The sequence below is a fragment of the Cygnus olor genome, chromosome 1, assembly GCF_009769625.2.
Source record: "Cygnus olor isolate bCygOlo1 chromosome 1, bCygOlo1.pri.v2, whole genome shotgun sequence".
Classification (NCBI taxonomy): Eukaryota; Metazoa; Chordata; class Aves; order Anseriformes; family Anatidae; genus Cygnus; species Cygnus olor.
Genome location: NC_049169.1, coordinates 100,706,001 through 100,728,928, shown reverse-complemented (window position 1 = coordinate 100,728,928; position 22,928 = coordinate 100,706,001). Strand labels below are relative to the sequence as shown.

Sequence of the window (22,928 nt, the reverse complement as noted above, 5' to 3'; positions counted from 1 at the left end):
TCCACGTGCAAAGGGTTTTACTTGTGTGCCTGAGCAGAAAGAGGATATTGTGTTTCAAAGATTGATAAAACAATTAATTACATGAAAGATCTTTCCTCTCCCTCAACAAGTCCAGGCCCAAAGTCTCCCATATCACTTCTACTGTTGAGAAATCAAAGGACTCTGTTACCTCCACAAGACAAATTTACAAGAGGCTCTGTGGCTACATGTGGACCTGCTATGTAAAGAAGGACAGAGTCCTAGAGATGCTGGTGGGAAGGGACCTCTAGGGCCTGGCCAGTCCTCCCTCACTATGGTCATGTCAGCTTTTTATTACTGGGACTCATGTCCTGCACAAGGTGTTACTGACAGAATAATTCCTTGTCATCTGCTTGTTTGTCTGGATTGCCTAGAAGAGAGACGGAGCTCTTTACTGCACCTGGTTCTTCTTGTAGATCTGAGCTCCCACAGGTCCTTTTGTATGCCTCTGCCTCCCTGGTTAGTGTTAAAAATCAAAATAATAATGGATGTGCTCTCACTTCATAAAACTGGAGGGGGCAGGATGCTAACACTAAGTGCTGTCTTTCAAGTCTATTGCTAGGCAGTGAGCATACATACTCTCTTTGGCTGGGTGATTTGAGTTTCTTCATTCTCCCGTGGTAGACTTCCAACGGGGAGGTGATATCTACTTGCAAACTGACCGTAAGCATTTAACTTTTCTTGGGTAACGCATTAATAGAGTTAAATACTAGCAGAAGAAAACAAAGTGTGATATCTTTCTTTCAAAAGGCAACTGAAGGAAGTTTCTCCAACTCTGTTGCCTAGTGGTTACAGTATCAGGAGACACATAGCTGTTTTTATCAAATAAAATGCATTTCATTTACAAAAATAGTCCAACATCTTGATTAATTTATGGTAATTTATATTTATTCTTCCGAATGCATAAAAGAAATTAAAACATTAGTTTAAAAAAAGCATAATAATTTTTTGCCCACATCTTAAGGACAGGCAAACCTGTGATAAATACTAAGCTAAAGCCTAGTTTGAAAAAAATGTTCTGTAAATTGCCTACTTTGGGCTGTTTTTTGAAGATTTAATTTTTGCACAATTTAGTTTTTGTACAATTTAATTTCGGTGGATTGGGTCATTGCCACTGAAGGGATAACTCATTCAAAGCTGAAAACTGAGCTGGAAAGAAAAAAAGGTTGGAATTATTTTTCACAAATCAATGACAAGCATTCAGAAAAAGTATGAGACAACGAGATTTCCTTGTTCTGAAAGCCTGAAGGATTCTAATTATTTGCCACAGAGAGATTTAGGTGGGAAGGGGCCGCTGGAGCTCTGTAGCACAACGCCCTGCTTGCGCTAGGGCTAACAGTGGTCAGGTTTTTCTTGCCCTAAACAAGCCTGCCTAAAAAGACTAGAGCAGTTCATTCAAGCATTCTTGTATGAGCCCACTCCATTTTAGGTTGTATTATTAATTCATGAAACCATTTTTAAATACTGTTTTTTGCAATCAATTAAATATTCCATTTTCTAAATGACAAGGAAAAAAAAATGCTTCATTCATTATTTCCTAACAAAATAAAATGTAAATTAGGTTTCTGGATTAATGCACATTGTAACTGTACAGTGCCTGTATAAATGTGAATAGATTAACATATCCACCAAGTTAAAATGAGTGCTAATCTTAATGTAAAAGCTATATTTATCAGCACATTCGAATAGCTCTCAGTCAGTGACAGTAAACCTACAAAAATGAAGTGCAACTCAGAATGAAGATTAGGTAACCTGTTATTAGAGCCATCAATTCATATCATTTTCGTTTAATTCATCACACTGTCTAATGCTTTTGTCTTTGGAGGTGGAGATGCCAGCCCTGCTCTGAGTGAGATGGCACCCGCATCCCTTCCCACAGAGCTGTAGCTACCGGGAGGATGTGTTCAGCACAGGGCTACCGGGCAAGGCACTGATTCTGTAATTCCTACCTGATCTTTGTAACCTCCATCTTTTTGAGTTTCCCGAGCTGACAGGACATCCTCTCCCCTAATCCAACCCCCACCCCCCAGTGCAACTCACGTAGCTGACACAGTCTAACAAATGTGGCCAAGGCTGAGCAGAGGGGAAGGATCACCTCCCTTGACCTGCTGCTGATACTTTGCCCAATGCAGCCAAGAATACCATTAGTCTTAGCAGCAAGGGCACATTGCTGGCTCATGTTCTACTCAGTGTCCACCAGGACCCCCAGGTCTTTTTCTGTGGGGCTGATTTCCAGTCGAGTGGCCCCCAGCATGTGCTGGTGCCTGGAGTTGTTGCTCCCCAGGTGCAGGACTTTGCACTTCTAGTTGAACTTCAGGAGGCTCCCGTCAGCCCACCTCTCCAGCCTGCTGAGGTCCGTCAGGATGGCTGTGTGGCTCTCTGGTGAGTCAACCTCTCCCCCAAGTTTTGTGTCAGCTGGGAATTTACTGAGCACACTCTACCCCATCATCCAGCCTGTTAATGAAGGTGCTGAACGGGACTGAACCCAGTACTGACCCACTGCTCATCACTGGCTTCCAACCAGACTTTGTACCACTGATCTCTGGGCCCAGCGGTTCAGCCAGTTTTCAACCCGGTTCACCGCTTGCCCTTCCAGCCCATACTTCAACAGCGTCTTCATTAGGATCTTATATGGAAGAGTGTCAAAGGCCCAGCTGAAATCCAGAAAGAGTATTCTAGCTGTATTTGCCATCTCTGGTCACAGCCTTTAGGTGTCTTGTGCTGAAGGCTGTGCACCACACACCATGCACCTGCACGAGGCAGGGCGAAAAGAAATAGTTGGGGAAGTGCATCATCATGTCATGTCCAGCACATTTCTGTGCACTCACCTTGATCCTGGGATGCTTGCTATCAGCCCAGTGAAGGAAGGGACAATATTCCCCTTGTAGCAGAGGAAGAAGGGCTTGTGAGCTACAGTCCTGGGGTTTTCAAGAGGTTTTCAAGCATTGCTGCTGTTAGTAGTGTTTGTGGGCACAGCAATCAGGTAGCTACACGGAAAATGCATCTCCTTTCCTTGTAGCAGCAGTGTGTTGCTATTCTGCTCCTGTATTTACCTACTGCAGCAGTAAGGTGTGCTGTAGGCCCAGGGGTTACATCAGTATACATAAGCTCGCTGAGCTCCGACTAGTGCAGGAACATGGTCTGCTGGGAGCTTGGTCTTGTGGTGGCCCTGAAAAAAAACACCTTAGCTACTAGAACATCAACCACGGATGATCTCCTTGTCAGCTCCTTCATCTTCTGCCTTGTATTTGAGCTCTTAGTGTATGTTCAGAGACTCCAGTCCATTCATTCATGTTTCCTGCTTCTGTATGCCATAAAATCTGAATAGGAGCTTTTGTGATAACACCGCATGTCATGCCACATCGGTGTGCTTCCCTAGGTAATCAGTTTCTATCAGCCACTGAGGTCAGCATTACATTCCCCTGTGAAGCTGCTCAGTGATGACAGATCTCAGCCTGGGCTCCTTTGTCACCAGGGAACAGAGGTGATTAACAGAACTGGGGAGCTGAGGGTGCTAGAGTTGTCTAAAATCAGCTAATAAGCAATGCATCTCAAGCTCAGCAACAGGAGATGAGGAATCACATAAAGCTTGTGAGCAGTGTCACCTGTTTTAATGAGTGGCAAGAGAGAGCTGAAAAATTGTCTCTGTGTTTGTAAGAAGCTGTGAAAACATCCTAAAATTCAATGCTATTGTTAAATGGTTGGCTTTTTGGAACCGTTGCCTTCCTGCTCCTGGAGCAAATGACATCTTGTCTCCTGTAAGGAAGCGCAGAGCTATGTGCTGTTGGCAGATGCTTTTGCAATGCATGGCTGCAGTGATCCGAGCTTTCACCTTGTCAGCCTGCATGGCCGCTCGGGTTACTGGCAGATGATGCCCTGCACTTGCAGCTGGTGCACCCGCAGTGCTCTCTGCAGCTGCTGCGCAGAGCAGAGCGGCTTGAATCTCCTGGGGTTTGCGCTAGGAACAACTTCTTCAGGAGCACCCTGCTATGCTTACACCTCCTTTGGGCTGTCCGACACTGTCTGCTGTGCTGGCAGCTCTCAGCCCAGGCTTCTGGATTGCTCCTTGTGCTTGCCTTGTCACCATGTCCCCGGACAGCTGCTCTCTGTCCCAGCTCCTTCATCTCTTGTGGCGTGGCCGTGCCAAAGCCCCTTCACACCCCCACATCATCAGCCTGCACCTCGGGTCCCCTGCATTGCTCATCCCAGTGCCCACCAGCCCTACCCACCCCCTGGTTCCAGGAGGGCTCATGTCCCCTTGTCCCCGGTGTCCCAGCTGTGACACCACCCCCTTCTCATTCCGCTGCTGCCAAGGACACCAAGCAGAGGGGTCAGCAGGACAGGGGTGCTGAGGAGAGGGGCAGAGATGCTGAGGCTGCCCTCCCTGGTGGGTGAGTGACCCCCCCAGCTGCTGCCCAGCCTCCCAGGGGCATCAGCAGGGCCTTGGGACACCATACCCAGGCTGGGGGGGACCTTGGAAGTCCCTGCTGCTGTCCCCTCCAGCTCACACCTCCTCCTGCCCCGTATCTCTCACAAGACCACCCTGCTGGACCTGAACTGCCTTCCAGTCCTTCCAACGGTCTTTGGTGTGCTGGGCAGGGCTGCTCGTGGTGAAGGGGGCATCTGGGAGGGGTGGGCAGCAGAAGCTGCACCGTGGGCACCTCCGGAGGCACCAGGCAGACAAGTCCCTGCTGTCTCCCCAGGCCTGCTGATCTGGCTGATGTCTGCCGCTGCACCACCTGTGCCTCCCGCAGGCAGCCCCCTGTCTGACAGCGAATACCAGCTCTTCTTCTCCAGCCTGCGCCCACCCTGGAAGGCCCAAGTGTCCTGCCACCTGCGGCAGGTACGGGGCTGCCTCAGCCCCGCCGTGCTGCGGCTGGACCAGCAGGAGAACCACGGCCATATCCCTGAAGGTAGGGCACTGGGGGCTCACCCCACCTCCAGAGGCAGTGGCAGATGCCAGCCCAGCTGTCACCAGCTGCCAAAACACCACCAGATTGCAGGAACAGTGGTGGAATGGGCCCTTTGGTGGGAGTGTAGTCCAAATTCAAGCTTAGAGCAGGACAGTCCCAGCACTAGATCACCGTCGCTTTGTGCAGATAAATTTTGGAAACCTCCAAGGGTGGTTTCATTTCCCCTCTGGTCACACCTTCCAGTGCTTCTCCTAGGTTACCCACCTTTAATTCCACCCTCTGTATGCTTCCTTTTTGTGTTTGGGTTTGGCAAGGAGCGCTCTGTTCATCCACACAGGCCTCCTGGTGCACCACTCTTAAGCCTGGAGGAGGTGATCCTTAAATATTAACCAGCTTTCTTGGGCCCCTCTTCTGGAGCCTTATCCTATGGGCAGATCTTTCAAGAGGCCCCTCATTATCGGTGAGTATGAGGTCCAGCAGATGATCCCTCCTCATTAACTCCTCTATGACTGGGAGGAGGAAGCTATCATCAGTACAATCCAGGAACCTCCTGAAACACTTATGCCCTGCCGTGTTGTCCCTCCAGCAGTTTTTGAGATGGCTGAAGTCTCCCAAGAGGACTAGGGCCTATGAACGTGAGGCTACTCTTACCTGTCTGTAAACTAGTCAGGTGTAAACACCTGACTGAACAAGTGCAGCTTCCCCATCATCTTTCCACAGGTAACAGGCTGAAGCTCTGGCCACACTGATGGCCCTTCGCTCAGCTCTTCAGTTCCTCCACACTTCCATTGAACTGTGTGTGGTGGGGAGGCAGGGAAAAAATAAAATAACAGCCGCCACATCTTTCTGAAGCACACTGAAGCTCGTTGGCTCTTCCTAACAGTTCATCTTATGAGTTGAACAGCTCTTTCCAGCTAGATCTAGGGTTTAATGCAGAAGCTTGATTCATAGGTTCTCATAGGCCCTTAAGAAACCGTGAGCTGATAAGCTGCTTTTTTAAGTGTTTAACATTTCAGTAGACGAGAAACATCCCAGTTCAGAAAGTGCCATAGCAACAGCACCCTTTAAATCTCTGCAATCATCCTTTCCCTGAACCCCTGCATCAGTGAATTTAAGTGGCATAATTATATCTGTGCAGCTGAAAGACTTGGGACTACTTCTGTTGTATTTTTCTTCAGAGAGAAAAAAAAATAGGAACAATTTTCTCATTAAAAATATGTTTTTATATTTAGCTATGAACGTCAATGAACTGAATGATCAGCCAACTGTCTGTGCTTATTTGGACTGCAGCTTGAGGGCAACTATTTCTTGCCTGCCTCTGCAGCTGTGTCAGGGGAATGGTTCCATCCCGCATCGCCAGACCCGGGGACAGGTCCTGGGCTGCTCCCTCACTTGCTGGCACCTGCAGTCCATGATACCAAGGCTCTGGGTGCCACAGGGCTGCTGCTGGTTCTTCTCCAGGCAATGTCTGTCACCCCATCACTGTGGACCTCTGGGACACCATGGTTGGCATGGCAGTGCTTGGAGATATTCCCGCTGCTGCTCTGGGACCCTCTCTCCTCAGCACCTGCATGGCAGGCCAACCCACAATGCTGTAGGCCAACCACTTCGGTCCTTACCTGTCTCACTTTGGAGCCTCCTTCATCTCCCTCACAGCAGGGACTCACTGCTGAGGCCACACGAGCAGCTTAGCTCCTGCCCGCTGGGACCTGCATAGTCTCAGGCATCCTCAGTTCTGTAGGGACATGCTTCGGGAGCCTAGGGTTTAACTTGGTAGGGCATGTGCCCTCACATGTTTTGTCTATACTGTCCTCACAGATAACTGACAGTGCTTTCTACTTCCAAATATTCATGAGCATTAATCGTGCTTCATATGTGTGGCACTCAGGAAAGCTGTTATGTTGTATTTTAAACAGGGAAAGTGCACACATAACCTTTCAATGTTCTTTGCCATGGAAGAACCGAGTCAGGATGATGTTTCCCTAATGAGTGTATGAAAACATCTTAGCTGGCTCCACCTTTCAGTGAAGGTGAAATTATTAATTAATTGTTCTTGTTCCTTGGAAGCCCCCAGTGCTGGGAGCTCCTGCACATGGACTTGGCCACAAAGTCCAGAGAGAGGGCCTCCTGACATCCAACAGGAGTTGTAGCTGTTTGCAGCAAGCAAATGGGCAGGGAGAGCACAGGAAAGAAGCAAAAGATGTCATGGATTAAATTAAACATATAATAGTGGAAGGGCTCCTCTTGGCAAAAAGGTCAGAGGATTCAAAGAAAGGGCAAAGGGCAGGGGGGACTGTCAGGCTTGTTCCCATCACACTGGGCATTTTTCTGGTAGACGGCTGAAATTCTGCTTTTGCTAGTGAATCTGTATGCTTGGCACAAGGGAAGAGGTATGATTTAGGCAGGGTTACGGCCTCCTGCTTATTGCATGGCATAGGGCCACTTCTCAAGTAATCAGCCCAAAGTGCACTTAACACTGGTGTTTTCTGCCTTTCATGTATTACATGCTTCTCACTCCCTTTGAAGACTGCTGTCTTATTCATCATGTTGTCTGTATCTGCCTTTACTTGGTGCAAAAGGTCTGTATTCCCTGATTTCAGACTGTTTTCATGTTTGTAGCTCTCGTCCTGTCCATTGCTTTTGCCAAAATTAACAACCAAATTCAACTCTAAGCTAAAAACAAAACAGCACGGGATGCTCTGGTCTCTGCACAATTAATGCCTAAAAATTTGGTTTCAAGGGCAGTGTGGTATGCCAATTACTACATGCTTGGCAATAGATGGGGGAAGGAGAGAGAGCACCTGACTGTGCAGCGTGCTGTGGCTGGCTTTGAGCACAAAGTGAGATGCTGCCACGTGCTTCTCCTGCATGCAGAAGTACAGGAGACACAATTACACCTGCACTGTTTGGCTGCCATGAGCCTACTAGTGCATGGGCCCTTGTTAGAGTGCCTTTGTCTGATCTAATTCCAGCTGCCTATAGAGCTGAATAATGATGGACTGAAAAATAGGCATTCACATTATGAACAAAAGATGTACAAGTGTTTATATTATGAACAAGATGCACACTGGAAGAGTAGCAAGAGCAGTGTAATTTCACTGCTAAACTCCTTCATCTCCACCAGCACTTGACCCTCACTGGCAGGCCTTCAGGGGACATTCCTGTGGTCACCACATTGTTTTCTGAGGGATCCTGAAGATATACTCTTCTCACTAAAGTTTTCTCCACCTGCTTGCATGTAGCTGGACTGGGGGTGTAGTGCTTTGATGGGACCACAGGGGCTTCTTCTGGACTCCAGAGGAACCAGGAAGATCATGACCAGCTCCTCCACTCTTTCTGGGCTCACAGCCAGCTGCAGGGAGTGGGCAGGATGGCTGGAGGAGCTTGTGCGGCAGGTCTGAATGCAGAAGACGGACCGAAATGGCAAGCACATAGAGCCTGAGGCTCTTCTGTGGGAATGAACAGACACTGAGATGAGCAGAGCAATCCTGCAGGGAACACAAAATTACCCCCTTCCCAAAATCTCCCAGGGTTTTCGGCTCTCCTGCATGACCTTGGCTCTCCTGCAATCACTGCAGGAAGAGCTGCAGCTTTTGACCCAGTAAGGTCAGCAGTACCTTTAAAGGCACAGGCCTGATCCCATCATTACTTAACCCATCACACCATTACTTGCCTTTTTTCTTTTAAGCCTTCAAGGACTATACTCCAGGTGGCCCTGCTTCAGCAGGGGTTTGGACCAGATGACCTCCAGAGGTCTCGTCTAACCTCAACCGTTCTGAGATTTGTGAGTAAAAACAGAGTCCTTATCAGGTCCTGGTAACAAGAGGTTTGGATTTATGTAAAAAGGAAGATACCATGTGAAAAAGGGCAGATGGATGAACTGAACCCCTGGGTGGTGAATAGGGAAACAAGTGACATGAAATCTTGGTAGTTTTAACAGCACAACGCTGTGATCTGCACATGGGGGCAGACACCTCTGACTCCCCGTTCAACCACAAGCATGCTCTGAAAATAAGCATCTGAGAGGTGTCAGTGTTCATGCTAAGGCCAAGGGACGTATCCCTAACCCTGTCCCCACCTCCCCTGTCTCTCACCCGTCCCTAGGACCTGTCTGCTCCGCCTTCCCGGAGGCAGGGTGGTTCCAGACCTTCTGCCAGTTCGCACAGTACCGCTGCTCCAAGCGCAAATTCTACATCAAGGTGAGGAGCGGGGCTGGGGTTGGGAGGTACAAGTGTCTCCTGGGAGAAGGAACGTGCCAGCTTTAGGAGAAAGAAGCCCAGGTTGGGGTGAGAAGGAAAGTAAGAGGACACGGTAGTACTCTTGTTTTTCTCTCCACTCAGCGAATCCCATGTCCGAGTTTCTCTCCTCCAAAAGGCCTTCTTCATCCAGCAGAGAGACTTCATGCTGTGAGCTTCCAGGTGAAGGATGAAAGCTCCCCTACAGATGGAGGTATGGCTGTACTGGGATGCTCTGGGTGCCTCTGCTTGCCTGCTGACTGTCCACAGCTACTCTTCCCTGTAGAAAATCTTGGTATGAGGTTTGGGTCCATGGTATGCTGTGGGACTGGTGGACACACAGGTGGGAACACGCCAGCACATTGCTTAGGGAACCCCCTCTTCTGTGCAGGTGATGGAGCACAGGCACAGGTTGCCCAGAGAGGTCGTGGAGCTCCCCCCCCCCCCTTGGGGATCTTCAAAAGCCTCCTGGACATGGTCCTGGGCAACCTGCTCCAGGTGTCCCTGCTTGAGCAAGGGATGTGGACCACAAGGCCTCCAAAGGTCCCTGCCAACCTCAACCCTTCTGTGATTCCATGAAGGGTCACAAGACTGGCAGAAACCTTCCCAGTCCCACATGTGTATGCATAAGTGCAGCAGCAGGAAGCATGTGTGCTGACTGGTCACAGCTAAGGGGAAGCAGCTTTCTGTCTGGCCCCATAAAGGTGCCCTCCACCTCCCAAAGAGCAGACACGGAGGCCAGCTCTGGTCCCCAGCCTTCCTGTCCTGTTCTCTCCCCAGCACTGGAGCAGGCACCTCTTTCGCCCACCGACATCCATCTGCACTCCAACGTGGACACGCTCCTGAAGTACTCCTACGCGCTGTCAAGCCAGAAACCCTTGGCAAGGAAGCTCCCCCTAGCCCTGCCAGAGGTGCCGAGACCCTCGCGGGACAGGGGGCTGCCTGAACCCCCACCAACCCTGCCGGTCCCGGCCCCCCCAGCCCCCTCACCATCCCACAGCCAGGCAGAGCGAGCCTGGGAGCGCCGCCTGCAGCACAGCGTCCGGCAGCTCATCAGCTTGGCCCTCACCTTGGAGACCTCAGTGGGCATGGAGGACTCTACGCCAGACCCTGACACCACGTCAGACCCGGGGAGCATGCCCAGCGATGCTGAGGAGGGGATGCAGGAGGAGGCCCCCCGTGGCAGGTGAGGGGGAGACCCAGCTCCTCACCTGGTGGGGCGCTGGTTGCTATAAGCCGTGCATGCAGTCCTCAAAGGGAAATGTTCCCGGCCTGGTGATGTGAGTAAAGTGCCTTCTGACCGTGCCTGAGATTCAGTCAGGGCTTTATCCTATGCACGTGTCCCATGATACATCCCCATCCTGCAGCCAGCTGCGCGGTGTAATCATCCCTGCGCCCATCCGCCTCCCAGCTTGCGTCTGCTGGCAGTGTGAGCAACCTGCAGAAGGAGCCTTCTTGCGGTCACAGGTCTTTGGGACACTGGGATACACCACTGTCTGCCTGTGCTCATCTCCATGCAACATCAAGCAGGTGTTTCCTGAAACAGCCTGGTTTGAGGAGAGCCCTGAGCTGTGCTCTGTCCTCACCCAGACAGAACTAAAGCAGCCCAAGAAAGAACTAAAAACCAGGAAACAGAGCTGGGAGCACAGAGCAGGCTGGCTTGGCAGGACCAGTGCTACTCCTGTTTTGAACCTTTCATACTTTGTGGCAGAGGACCACTTCCTCTGACTGTAATGCAAAGATTACTTTGCTTACCAAAGTCATAAATGGGTTGTCTAAATGTGATTTTCATAGATTTTGGTTTCACTTTGTTGTGGGCCAGTGATATTCCTGTAAGTACATCAGTTTGTGCGTGATCGCACACGTGGTTTCTACTGAAAACACTGCATGCTTCTACAGTTGAGCCTCAGATCCCACTTCTACATGCAAAAATAAATTGCAGCACATCGTTGAAACTATAGCTGTTCCCATACAAGGCTGCAGCTTATGTCATCCTCCTTCCTAACATTGTAGGAGGCTTTTACTGCCCAGCAAACATCTCCTGGCGTATGTACGCTAACGCAAAGTTACGTTTCATTGAAGATATGTTCATCTTCCCTGCCTCCGAAATTGAGCCTTGCTCTGATTTAGTTATATTGGGATTACCGAGGGACTGCAGTGATTACAGATGACACTCGTTGTTCTGCTGCAGAGTTCCTCAAAGGCACTAATGCTGACTGTGTCTACAGCCTGACAGCCGAGCCCCATCAATCATGCTAAGCAAAGCTTAAATTCAAGTGAGATAAAAAAGTGAGCTGGGCTACGCCTGTCGGCTTTACTGCTCACCACATCCTGTCTGCTCGCAAGGGGACTTCAGCACATGACCTAAAACAGGGGCAAAATGCTCTGAGGCATCTCCACTCCAGCGAGAGTGATAGTGATGGGTGGGACTGGTCAGCACGCACGGGTGCTGTTCAGCATCTGGTTTAACATCGGGTGCACACAGTTGTGACGGAGCAGAGAAGCCAGGGCTGCACGTCTTCTGCAGTCATATGTCTAGCAGGATATCCACCCCGCCTTGCTCGGCCCTGCTTGTGGCAGCTGCTCTGTGGTGCTTGGTGAAGCTAGCTGTGACCTTTAGAGAGAGAGAGACGGCAATTATATCAAAATAGCAAAGTGAAAAACTCACAGCACACTTTTGTGGTAGTCCTGTTAGCAGTGATTCATTGTGGGGGAAAATACGTGTCTCTTATTACACTTATTTATTTATTTTATTTCCTTTGTTGTTGTTGTTGAAAGTTTGGCTGTTTGGTAAGTCCAGGGCCCGTTAATTGTTTCCATATCATCACTCTGTGTGGCTTACTTTGAAGAGGAGTTAGGTCTCATGGTACAAAGGATCCAGGATTCACCAGGCAAATGACAGGGAACTGGTTGCCCTGCCAGCACTTGGAAACCTCAGGTCCCAGAAACCAGAGCCTCCTATTTAACAAGGACCTGGCTGGGCTTTTGCACTGGTTAACATTTGCAACAGGAACTTCAGGCAATGTAATGTCAAAAGTTTACCTCAAATTGTAATTGCTTAAAGAATACAAATTTTTCTACAGTCTGCACCCGCTAGCTCTTGGCCAGGTGTTATGTCCCATTCTTCCAATGACTCCTGCACCAGTTTATCTGCTGGTATCAGCCAGTTGACTTGTCTTCTTGGCATCTGGGCCACCTGCAGGCTGCTAAGGCATCGCTGGGACTTTAATTGTCGAAGGTGATGTCAGGTGGCCAGAGATCCCCTTAGTCAGCTCATGAAGAATTAGAGAGATGTTTTTTTATAGTCACTGATTCAAAACAATTTATTCTTAATATGTACTGTTAGAAAACCCTTCTCTGTTCTGAATGGGCTGGAAGATATTGCTCCAGGTGACACAACACATCAACAAAGACTTTTTGGCTTCACAACATTATAACATTATAACCATACAATGTATCGTATGGGTATGCTTTAAAAAAAATGTAATCTGCTTTTCTGTCTGAGGCTGTTAACATCGTCTTTTCCCTTAGTGGTTTTAGTTTCCTACAGCAACCCACACAAGTCAGAAGTCATAAAGTGCTGGAAAGCTGTTGTTTGCTCCTTATCGTCTTTTCTGCTTGCCTCACGCAACCGGCTAATATCAGGGAGGTTCAGCAGCTGAAAGTTAATGGCCCAAATCCTTGTCATTATGTTGAGGGAGAAGTGGATATTGTCAACCAGCCCTCTTCAGAGATGCCACTGAAGTGAAGTAGGCTGTGTATGCGTCACGCCATGTCTTGAGATGCTAAAACAGCATGGGCTTCCGTCCAAAGTTTTCTCTTTTAGCCATTGAGGAATTACTGATCTCAGATGACAGAGCCTTCTCAACTCTATTTTTTTAGAGAGAGAGGTAGCAGCAGGGGGCTTCTCTGAGCACCACGTTGCCAGCTGTGGTGCCAGGAAACCAGCAGTGGCCCTGGGTGTGCCCAGAGCCTTGGCGTCATGGACTGCAGGTGCTGGCAAGCAAGGGAGGAGCCCAGGACCTGTCCCTGGGTCTGGTGATGCGGGATGAGAACCATTCCCCTGTTACCTCTAAGCTGCTTTCAGGGGCTGGCTGTCACTTGGGGATGTTGTAGAGTTACCTCACCCACCTGGTGCTAGTAAACCAACACATAAACGTGCAGCCGTTGAGGCCAGAAAGCTTCGCAGTGGAGATGTAGAACAGAGATAGAGCAGGAAATGGATGTGAAATAGAGAGCAGCAGAATTTCTCGGTAACCTCAGGCAGATGGCACGACTCAACTTCCTGGATGGGTGAGCGGATGCTACAGACACAATTTGTGTGCTTCTGCAAACATGGCAAACAGCAAAGTGTCAGCGGGCAGTGCTCAGGAGTACGAGGCTTTCTGACCTGGGTGAAGAGATCAGACTCAGAACAGACTCTGTTCTGAACCAAGTTGGTCATCAACATTCAGCAGATGTTTTACTGCTGCTTATGAGCTACTTATGGAAGCACTCTTCCTAGAAGAGGCTGGAGCTGAGTTCCCTTTTACTGCCCCTTTTCCTTGCAGTCCTCTATTTGCATCTTGTTTGGGCAGCACTTGCTGGACTGGTGCATGTGCAGGAGCAAGCAAAGGCTGTTAAGCCCATTTAGTAGCAGTCACATTCTAAGCTTTAGGTTGTTAATTATTTGCCTTTTTTTTTTTTAAAGTATAGAAAGCTGGACAGTTTTTCTACCTTGTTGAGGAAAATGCCAGAGCTATTCATACCATGTTTAATGACTGTTAATATGCCTCTCACTTTAATGGCTTGATCATCTTGGTTTGATGAAGAAGCAATAAAATCAAAACGTGCCACTGGCATAACAAGTGAGCAGTGGAACAAGAGGCAATGATGATATATTTGCGGGTAAATCGTTTCAGGTAATTTTTGGAGAATAATGTCAGGTCATTAATCAAATTTGTGAGTCCCACCAAGATGACCCAGCTAATTTACCAGTTTTTTAAGGCCAAGATCCAACTGTGAATGAGCAGTCAGACTTCTGAGTGCTGGCAGGGACTCCCTTCAGCTGTCACGGGTTTATCAGCACAGCAGACAAAGAAATCTGGATCTCATGGGCTGCTCTGCAGCAGCTGCTTGAAAGAGAGAAACTGTAAGTGTTAGGTAATTCCCACTCAAAGAGCAATTCTCTATGGAGGAGAAGTGCTAGGTGTGCCCGCAGGCTGTGCCTGCTTCCTCTTCTAGTGAAGTCCAGCATCCAGTCACAGTAAAACGCTGAGAGGATTTTATTAAACAACCACAGAAAGGGTTTTCATGTGGGATCAGTACAGACCAGAGGTATTTTTTGCTAAAATTTCAAAAGCTTTCCTGTGAGTGTTTACAGAAGAACCAAGAAAAAAAGATCATATGGAGTCAAGGGATGCAGGAGTAGACATAAGGGTCTTGCAGGTTCTGGAAGTGCTCTCTCCAGGATGAGCAGGCTTTGTTTCCCTTTTTTTCACTGGCACGTTTTCCTTCTTTCCGGCTGTGTCTGTTACTGCTGTCCTGAATTTGCATTCTTTTGTCTTTTCTGAGCTCAGATCTTCCCTCCACAAACATATGACCAGGTTGTTCACAGTGTGGTGCATTGCAGTAATATATGCACAGGCTTGCAATGCATAGATTTCTAGGTTTTGAACTGCCCTCATTTTTCCAGTGGATGTTGTTGATGTGCGGTGGGTTGGCGCCACTGCAATTTGTTCCTGTGTCTCTATCCTCGGAATACCATTTGCAGCCTGTCCAGGGTGCAGCACAGCAATGTGTGTTGAAACAACATCTTCTCTTGTCTCAATGCAGGCTCAAGCAGCATCTGCAGCGCTGTGATAAGACAGGTTTGACCATAATGTCTTTTTTTAAAAATTAGCATGGAGACATTCATGATATTTTCTGCAACTGAGATTTTCCAAGTTCTCTTGTACCTAAATGAGAGTGATGCCTTCAGAGATCCTGACATGCTCATTTGCTGCTGTTTAGTGTGAGCTGTTTGGGCACAGGATCACTTGCTTCTGACTTGCTGCAAGTGCAGAGTATGTGCTGTGAGCTCCTTCACCCTTGGCAGGCCCTAGGGATCTCTTAGGGCTGGACCTCATGCAGCCTTCTGAGCTCTTGCTCTTGCATGCATGTGTGATGGCCTGCACACGATTTCTGTTATGTACGTACAGAGCAAACAAGGCAAATGCTCATGTTCACCTGCACACATATCCAGTGCATGTGTCCTCTTAAGCAGGTGCACAAAACTTCTTCCCAAGTCCTAATGCTCACACATATTTGCAAGAGCACACACAAACACAGTGCAAATGCCTGGCATTCACACGTTTCAGCACATACAGTATAAACTGCTCCACTGTGCATGGATCTGTGAACACCAGTTGCTCCTTACAGCACTTTATCTTCTCGCAGAATGTAATTGCAGGAGATTATTGGCAGGAAGATTGATCTCTTTTGGCCTTCAGACCTGGCAAATTTTCCTGATGCCCGGCGCAGGACACATGGAGCCATGCCTGGGGATCCCTGAAGAAAAAACAGTACCCCATGGCTGAGCTATAGCCTCTCTCCTGACTGAAATCTGGGATATCTTTATCAATCTTTACCCGAGCCACAGAGAAACTGTCTCATAAGCTGCTCCCATGGTAAACACTCTTCATTTCACGCAGCTAATTTCTGATTTGAATTCATCTCACCCTGAATTCCAGTCGTTATAAGTCATTGCTCTTCATCTGATGAAGAACAGAGCCTTCTGTCTGACCTCCACCTTGGTAAAAGAACAGACTGACTGACTGGCCACTCAACAGTGCCTTTGCTTAGCTAAGTCCGGCTTCTTCAGCTTCTCACTTCCAGTGAAATTTTTCCAGGCTGTAAGAAATCTCATCTTAATGACCTCCCTCCAGGTTCTCCACCTATTTCTTCTCTCTTTAAGGCTAATCTGAAGGTCTCCAAGAAGTCTCAGTCAGTCTTAGGACAAATCCTCCATACAGGTTAGCTCATGCATGGATTTTAAGAACATTTTAATATACGTAATTGCTGCTTTTTTCTTCTTACTTTCTGCCAGATAAAAAAAAAATTATCTATTTATCACTGGATTTGTTTCCAGACACAGAAGAGAAATATTTAATGAGTGTTTTTACCTCTTCTGCTTCATTGCTGATAATTCACATGATCCCTGTCTAATACCAGTCTATGATTTCTGCTGTTCCTAAGATGGAAAATAGTCTTATTGTCAATATCTGTCCTTATACTGTCCTTAATTTTTCTGCCTTTGGCTTCCCACATCAGTCTGAATGAAAATTTAATTCACCATCATTACCAGCTTATTCCCCTTTCCATCAAAAATATTGTCTCAAGCAGGAGAGAGACTTAATAATTTGTCCATTTCAGACCCCAGTGGGGCTGCCCTGTGATCAACACTCAGCAGGCTCTAACAAAGATCCCTCTGCTGTGCAGTTGGACGGACAGAACTACACAGCAGCTGCTTCAGTGGTACTGGAAAAGTTCCTGAACCTGTGCCTGTCCAGTGCCTCTCACATGTTCCTGAGTGCATCCCCATCCTACGTGTTACACAAGCACACGCAGACCCTGCTGACATCCCCACTCTGTGCAGTTTGGCCAGGAGTACAAGGTTTCTTCAGGAAGGGTTTTGTTTTTCATCTTGCATTTGGGGTTGCCCTCCCCCATTGCACCTCCTCCTCCCCACACCCCTTCTGTTTTTATCTAAGGGTCTATCTCTTCAGCTCATGACAAGGGAAGAGAACTGACTTCCTCCATCCCTTTCTTTGCCAGCCTTTTAGCCCTGAAGAAGAAGGAAGCAGTGATGATCCTGTGCTATGCAGTACTGGAGGGAATCTGTGTTTCATCAGTTGTCACCCAGGCCTGGAAGGAGATGGAAGAAAAAATCCTCGGCTTTGGAGATTCGGTAAGGATGCTGGAGTCCACCTTTGCCCCCCGCTGTGTGCAGAGCTCCCTGTAGTACTGACAATGTTCACCAGCACTGCCATTACAGGTACCACCTCCAGGGAGTAACTGAGCTGGGTGACTGGGTAGGCAAGACCCAAGCAGGGCTATGGGAGCTGCCCTGCCTCCTTTCACCCTGACCTCCCCGTTGCACCCACCCTAGGTATGCGACAGCCTTGGGCGGCGGCACATGGACCTGTGCCCTGACTGTGCCTTCTGCTCACTGAAGAGGGAGCAATGCCAGAACTTCAACAACCTGAGGCGTGTTCACTGCGGGAAAGGCAACTTCATCACCTACATCAACCCCCAGATCTCAGCCCAGCACCAGGCTACAGGCAACAAGGTACTGAGCACCCCGCCTCTGCAGCCGGCCTGTGCGAAGGGAGCCTGCTCTGGGTGGTGGGGAGGAGGAAGAAGCACAGTTCTCTTCGTCCCACCCCTTTGCAGACCGGCTTCCGAGAGCCCTACAGCATGCAGTTTTCCCAAGGGCTGCGAGCAGAGTACTGGTGCAGCCAGATAGCCACCCAGGGCTGCGATGACCCTCGTGTGATGCTCTGGCTGCAGGCAGAGTACGCCGTCTTCCGAGCTGGGGACACCCCAAGCCAGGTGGGTGCCGGGTGGGTGCTCCCATCTCTCCTTCTCCTCTCCCACCCCTGGCTTTCATTCCCATCTCCCCAGATCTGCGACTCGGGTGGAGTTCAGCACCCCAGTTACTGCGCCTTCAAGAGCCACCAGTGTCTGCAGCACAGCCTCCACAACCAGAGGGTGAGAAGCAGCCTATGACCTTGCCTTCTCCTCCAAGGCCCCGCATGCTCCAGCCATCTCCAAGTCCCTGCAGAGCTCACTGGCCCAGTGCTCTTCCTTCCAACAGCACACAATTGGTCGTGTCTGGGGAGGAGGGGTCAAAAATACCGACCCAAGCACAGAAGGTCTGCTGACATGTAATTGAAGCAGTGGGATTTGTGCAGAGGTAGTAAGAGATGTCTTCACAGACAGAGGAAGCCGTGGGGAGCCTCCCATCCGTCAGGATGTTCTTGTATTGCCTCTCACAGAGGAGTGTCTCCCCCATATACTGTGTGCTTCCTAGCTAGTAACAAAATCCAGAAACCCCAGAGCAGGACAGAGGACTTACTATCCTGTATCCTGCAGGGAAACACAGTTCAGCTATCATCCACTCCCTAGCACTCTCAAGCAGGCTCTCCCCTCTGGTGGGCTGCTCTCTAGTGTCTGTGACACAGGGAGGGGCGGTCCTACCTCCACGGCTGCTGAAAGATGCCATCCCTCGTGGAGTCCCCTTTGCCTGGGGAAGGATGGGCAGCAGTACCAACCCTATGAACTCAGGCTCTCCTTTCAGGTGGTTCGCCATGGCTGCCTCAGAAACCAGACTTACCAGGTGCTGAGTAAGGAGGAGGGAGAGGAGGAAGTCAGGCGGTGGCACCAGAGGTTCCTCAGCCTCACCGAAGGGTGAGGCACAGTGGTGGGAGATGCACGTGAGGCACAGGGCTCCAGAGCAGGCTCTCTGGAGCCGTGGCAATGCGGAGAACCTGGACAGATTCGGACGGCTCTTCAGAGACTCCTTGCTGGCCAGTGAGTTCCTCGTGGCCAGGTCTTCCCACCTGAGCACCTGCTCTGCATTCATGACAGCAGCACACCAGGATGGGAACGACATTCAACAGCATTTCACTGTGCTGTCTACTTAAATTCACTTCCTGAAAGAGTTTTCTCCAGCCGAAGGAGTGGCTGACCATCGGAGAAGGCGTTGGTCCCAGGACATGGATTTAGACCCACCAGCCCAAGTGCCTGAAGTCCCCAGCAACCTCTGGCCTTCCTGCCCCTGCAGGCCCATACCAATCAGTAACGCTCCCAAGGCTGAGTCTTATTATATAAAGAGACCACAAACCTAACTTGTGCCCTTCGCTCTGCTGCTGCCACTCTGTCAGACCCCTGGAGACCCCTCTCACATCTGAGCTGACTCCCCACTTCCCTCTGCATGGCTCACTGGTGTTGCTTGCTCACCACTGCCCATGTGGCCCGTGTGATAAGGCTCTGAGGACAAGGCCTCCACCCCAGCCTCGTCCCCTCCCAGTGCAGGGGAAGGAGCAGAGCCAGGTACCTCCAGGTCTAAACACGGCACATGAGGAAGGAGTTAAAGTAGACACTCTGCTTTCTATTGCAGCTGCTTTATTTCTAATGTTTAAGGGTTTCTGGGGCCTATGTCCTCCAACCCTCTGTCTGGAAAACAAGTTTAAACTGCAAAAATCCTGATGAGACTGGGGAGAAAGAGCCAGACAGGTTTCCCCCACACCCACCCTGCTCCCCCCCCACCCTGTGGGCCTCTCCCTGGGCTGTCTTCTGCTCATTCCCCGACCACCCCCAGTGCCCCCTCAGTGGCAGCTGTGCACCTCCACCCGGTGGCGGCACTGCTTGCACTTGACAGAGCAGCACCACCGAAACTTGCAGCTGCACCGCTCCACCACCTCGGCCTGCGTGGTGTGGAAGCCCCTGCCGCAGCACAGGAGCTCACAGCCATCCATGGCCGGAGATGTCCGGTTGCACTGGCGGCCAGAGGTACCGAAGACCCCATGCCGGGGGTCCCGGTCACAGAAGTCTGGGCTGGCCAAGAGGTAGACCAGGTCGTGAGCTGTGTAGGGCTTGAAGCGAGAGCTCTTGGGCACCAGCAGCTTGCGGGAACCGACCCGCTGTGGGTGAACCTCAGTCGCCCCCTCAAACTTCTCCTTCAGTACGTTGCCCACCTTGCGGAAGGGGGGCATGACCCTCCAGCATGTACGCACCTCGCAGGAGCCTGACACACCGTGGCACTTGCACTCCACCTTCATGTGAGCCAGGAGTGCCTGGGGAGCAGAAGGTGTCTGCCAGCCAGATCTGGGACATGATGTGGGGCACCTGCCCCATGCCGGTGAGCCCCAGGCAGCTGCCATTCGCTCACAGCCTTCCCATATGGGGCCTGACTGGGGCCTTCAGGAAGGGGTGTTCAGCTAGAGGGCAGGATCAACCAGAGGGATGGGAAGGGAAGGGGAGAAAGAGGGAGGCAAGGCAAGGCAAGGCAAAGCAGGGCAGCAGGACACAGACCTGCTCTGTGAGCTCGTGGCTGCCCTGAACTGCTACTCTGGATAAGGGGCTGGAGAGAGCTCTGCCCAGCCAAGGAGAAAGCCCCAGAAGCTCGGCTTGCTTCCCAGCTCTTGTTCCTGCCCTTACCTTCCTCCCTGCCTTGTTATTGTGCAGGTTCATGAGAGCTCGGCTGGAAGAGATGCCACGGCTCCTCTCGGGATTGTCTACAAAGGCTTGAGAAAAGGCAATCCCATATGACAGGTTATCAGAGCAGCCTGACCACTGGAAACCTGCAGAGGGAAAGCAGGTGTGAGATAAAAAGTAAGAGGTCCTGGGAGGAGCTCCAGAAGTGCTGAGGGCTGTGAAGCAAAAGGAGGTCTCTTCCCCTGGTGAGGGCCTGCCCCATGGATCTCATCCTCTGTCACCTCAGCTCTGCTCCCGGCCTCTTCCATTACCTTCAGGGCTGACTCCTCGGATTTTGCGGTCGCAGCCACACTTCTCCAGCTCCCCACGGCTGCAGGCACGAGTCACGGCAAAGGCAACACCCGCAGAGGAGATGGCATGGATGAAGGCAGATTCACGTGTGCCTGCAGTGGGGTGAGAAATGGCACTGGTCTGCTGAGCTCAGTGCTCTCCTTCTTGGAGAGGGGGAAGGAATTGATGAGATGCAGCAGGGGAGGGAGGCTGTTATTGCATGCAGGATCAATACATTCAGATGAAGACTGCTTAGGAGAAATCACCATCAGGACGTTCACCCCGTGCTGTGGTTCCTGAGGCCTGAAGCCAGCCTGCAGCACCTCCAGCTCCTGGGCCTCATGTACCATTGATGGAGAGAAGTCAGCAGCCATGCTGCCCAGAGGCAATTGAAAGGGGAGCCTGGGGGTGAGAAGCCACAGAAACCCTGTTTATTGCTCCCTGTATGTGTCCTTCTGTGCAAGCATGTGCAAAACCTGTGCAGATTGGTTTTGGAGACATAGGCAGATCCTTTTTCCCGGGCCTGAAACAAAAAGGGACTGTGACCTTGAAGCAAAAGGCTTGATTTGACCTGATATTCCTGGGGGCTGTGCTGGTGGCAGGGGTTAGGGGCAAGATCTGCCAGTCTGCAGAGCTGATACCCAGCATGGTCCAGATGGGACCTAAAAGCCAGGACTGGCCAAATGATGAAATTTAGGTAGAATATTAATATTTGCAAAAAATGCCTTGTCAGCAGCTATGTTAGCATGTGAAGGAAGCCACACCAAGGGGACCCACTGCATATTGAAGGGACCCCATGCCAATCCTGCCAGCTCTGCCTGCCCCTGCTGACCTTGGATGGCGACTTTGCCGAAGACTTGCAGCTCCTGCAGGGTGGAGCAGTTCCACCGGCGAGAGTGAAACTGGTACTGGCACTCCTCTACAGCCAGCTCCGCTCCTCGCTTCACCGCCTCCATGGCTTCCACCTGCCGACGGCAAACTCGCACCTGCTCTTCCACCAGCCCCGTCAGACCTGCACAGACACCAGGGTCCCTGAGGGCCCCCCGCAGGGACGTCTGCTTGGCCAGGTGCCTGTAAGGCAGAAGAGAGTCCCAGTCATAGGTGGGCTAGAGACAGGGTCATGCCTGCAGAGGATTAGCCCCTTATAGCTCTATTTTAGAGGAAAAATGGGCAGGGAAGGGGATGTGCACCCTCTTCTCTGTGGCAAATTGGACATTTTTGCTCCCCTGCCTGCATCTCTTCCATGTCACTGCCTCTCTCCCTTTGTGCTCACAGAGATGCTCCTTCTCAAATGCTGCATTTGGGTTGCCGAGGTTCCTTCTCCCACCCCTTTCTCACAGATCTGCCCGTTTTCTTCACAAACAGCACCTCCCCAGGTGACTTTTCAACCTATATAGTATGTGTAAAGTATACTTACAGCCAAGTCACAGCAAGGACATCCTGCATCAGGATCAGCACCGTGCACAGCCACACCATCTCCATCCCGTCCTTGGCCTAACTCCACCTTCAGCCACAAAGCAGCAGCCACCCAAATTCCTGCCAGTGACCTCCTGCTGCCTGTGCCAGGCAGCAGCACTCACAGCAGCTCCAGCACAGCCCTGCACAGAGAAGAGGTAGCCCCTGTCCCAGGCAACAACCATGGGCTACCCTGCTGTGCCTGTCAGTGTCAGAGACCCGGTGGCCCACAGAAACCTGCTGGATGGAGCACGTTCATGCAGTGGTATCCCCTACAGCTCCGGCAGTGTTGTGGGAGAGCTCTGAACTAGGGCTCTGAGGTGGGCACCCATCACAGGTAGCTCACGTGGCTGGGGATGGCATCAGTGCCTGAGCCCTGGTCTTTGATGTCCTGTAAGCGGGTGATCTGGTCGTCTTCCTCCGTAGACAAGTCACTTCATCAGCAGGAAGCAGCCCGAGATCCCGTTGGCAGCACACAGAGCTCTCCATGCAAGAAAAGCATCGCAGCTCTCAGGCAGCTGTTGCTAGATACATGAGCTCGTCACCACATCGTCATCAAGTCCTGGGGAACCAGAGGCTTTCCCTGCTGCGCCAGTCCATGGGGGCAGAGAGGGGAAGACCTGCTGCCTGCCTTTTCCCCAGCCGCTGTCCTTGGTGAGGCTCCCTCATCTGCCTCCTCCAGGCTGGACATTCTTCTTCCCTACCCTGCAGCCCACATAGCTACAGCAAACAGACACAGCCCGGCAGCTTCTCGGCTCTCTTAACTCTTTCCCTGGCAGGTCTCCCTTCTACACCCCCT

The 22,928-nt window shown here is 50.6% G+C and overlaps 2 protein-coding genes across 6 annotated transcripts; one reads left to right on the top strand and one right to left on the bottom strand.

Moving 5' to 3' along the window:
* The first annotated feature begins 4,307 nt into the window (after positions 1-4,307).
* LOC121077742 (acrosin binding protein) lies at positions 4,308-19,051 on the top strand. 4 transcript variants are annotated; one of them, XM_040573202.1, is made up of 10 exons: positions 4,308-4,409; positions 4,722-4,931; positions 9,036-9,130; positions 9,272-9,380; positions 9,947-10,352; positions 16,961-17,093; positions 17,295-17,474; positions 17,579-17,737; positions 17,810-17,896; positions 18,486-19,051. In XM_040573202.1, the coding sequence occupies exons 1-10, from the start codon at positions 4,385-4,387 to the stop codon at positions 18,597-18,599; spliced, it is 1,518 nt and encodes a 505-aa protein (XP_040429136.1). In that variant the 5' UTR covers positions 4,308-4,384; the 3' UTR covers positions 18,600-19,051. The 4 variants fall into 4 exon arrangements, with proteins under 4 accessions (XP_040429136.1, XP_040429162.1, XP_040429155.1 ...); XM_040573221.1 differs by having other exon boundaries at positions 4,319-4,405; XM_040573211.1 differs by lacking the exon at positions 4,308-4,409 and adding an exon at positions 4,424-4,604.
* A 135-nt stretch (positions 19,052-19,186) lies between these two features.
* LOC121077776 (protein Wnt-4-like) lies at positions 19,187-22,805 on the bottom strand. 2 transcript variants are annotated; one of them, XM_040573282.1, is made up of 5 exons: positions 22,092-22,805; positions 21,507-21,745; positions 20,656-20,787; positions 20,348-20,490; positions 19,187-19,983 (listed from the first exon to the last, which is right to left on the bottom strand). In XM_040573282.1, exons 1-5 carry the CDS (start codon positions 22,154-22,156, stop codon positions 19,516-19,518), a joined length of 1,047 nt encoding a protein of 348 aa, XP_040429216.1. In that variant the 5' UTR covers positions 22,157-22,805; the 3' UTR covers positions 19,187-19,515. The 2 variants fall into 2 exon arrangements, with proteins under 2 accessions (XP_040429216.1, XP_040429225.1); XM_040573291.1 differs by having other exon boundaries at positions 21,507-21,639.
* Between the last annotated feature and the right edge of the window lie 123 nt (positions 22,806-22,928).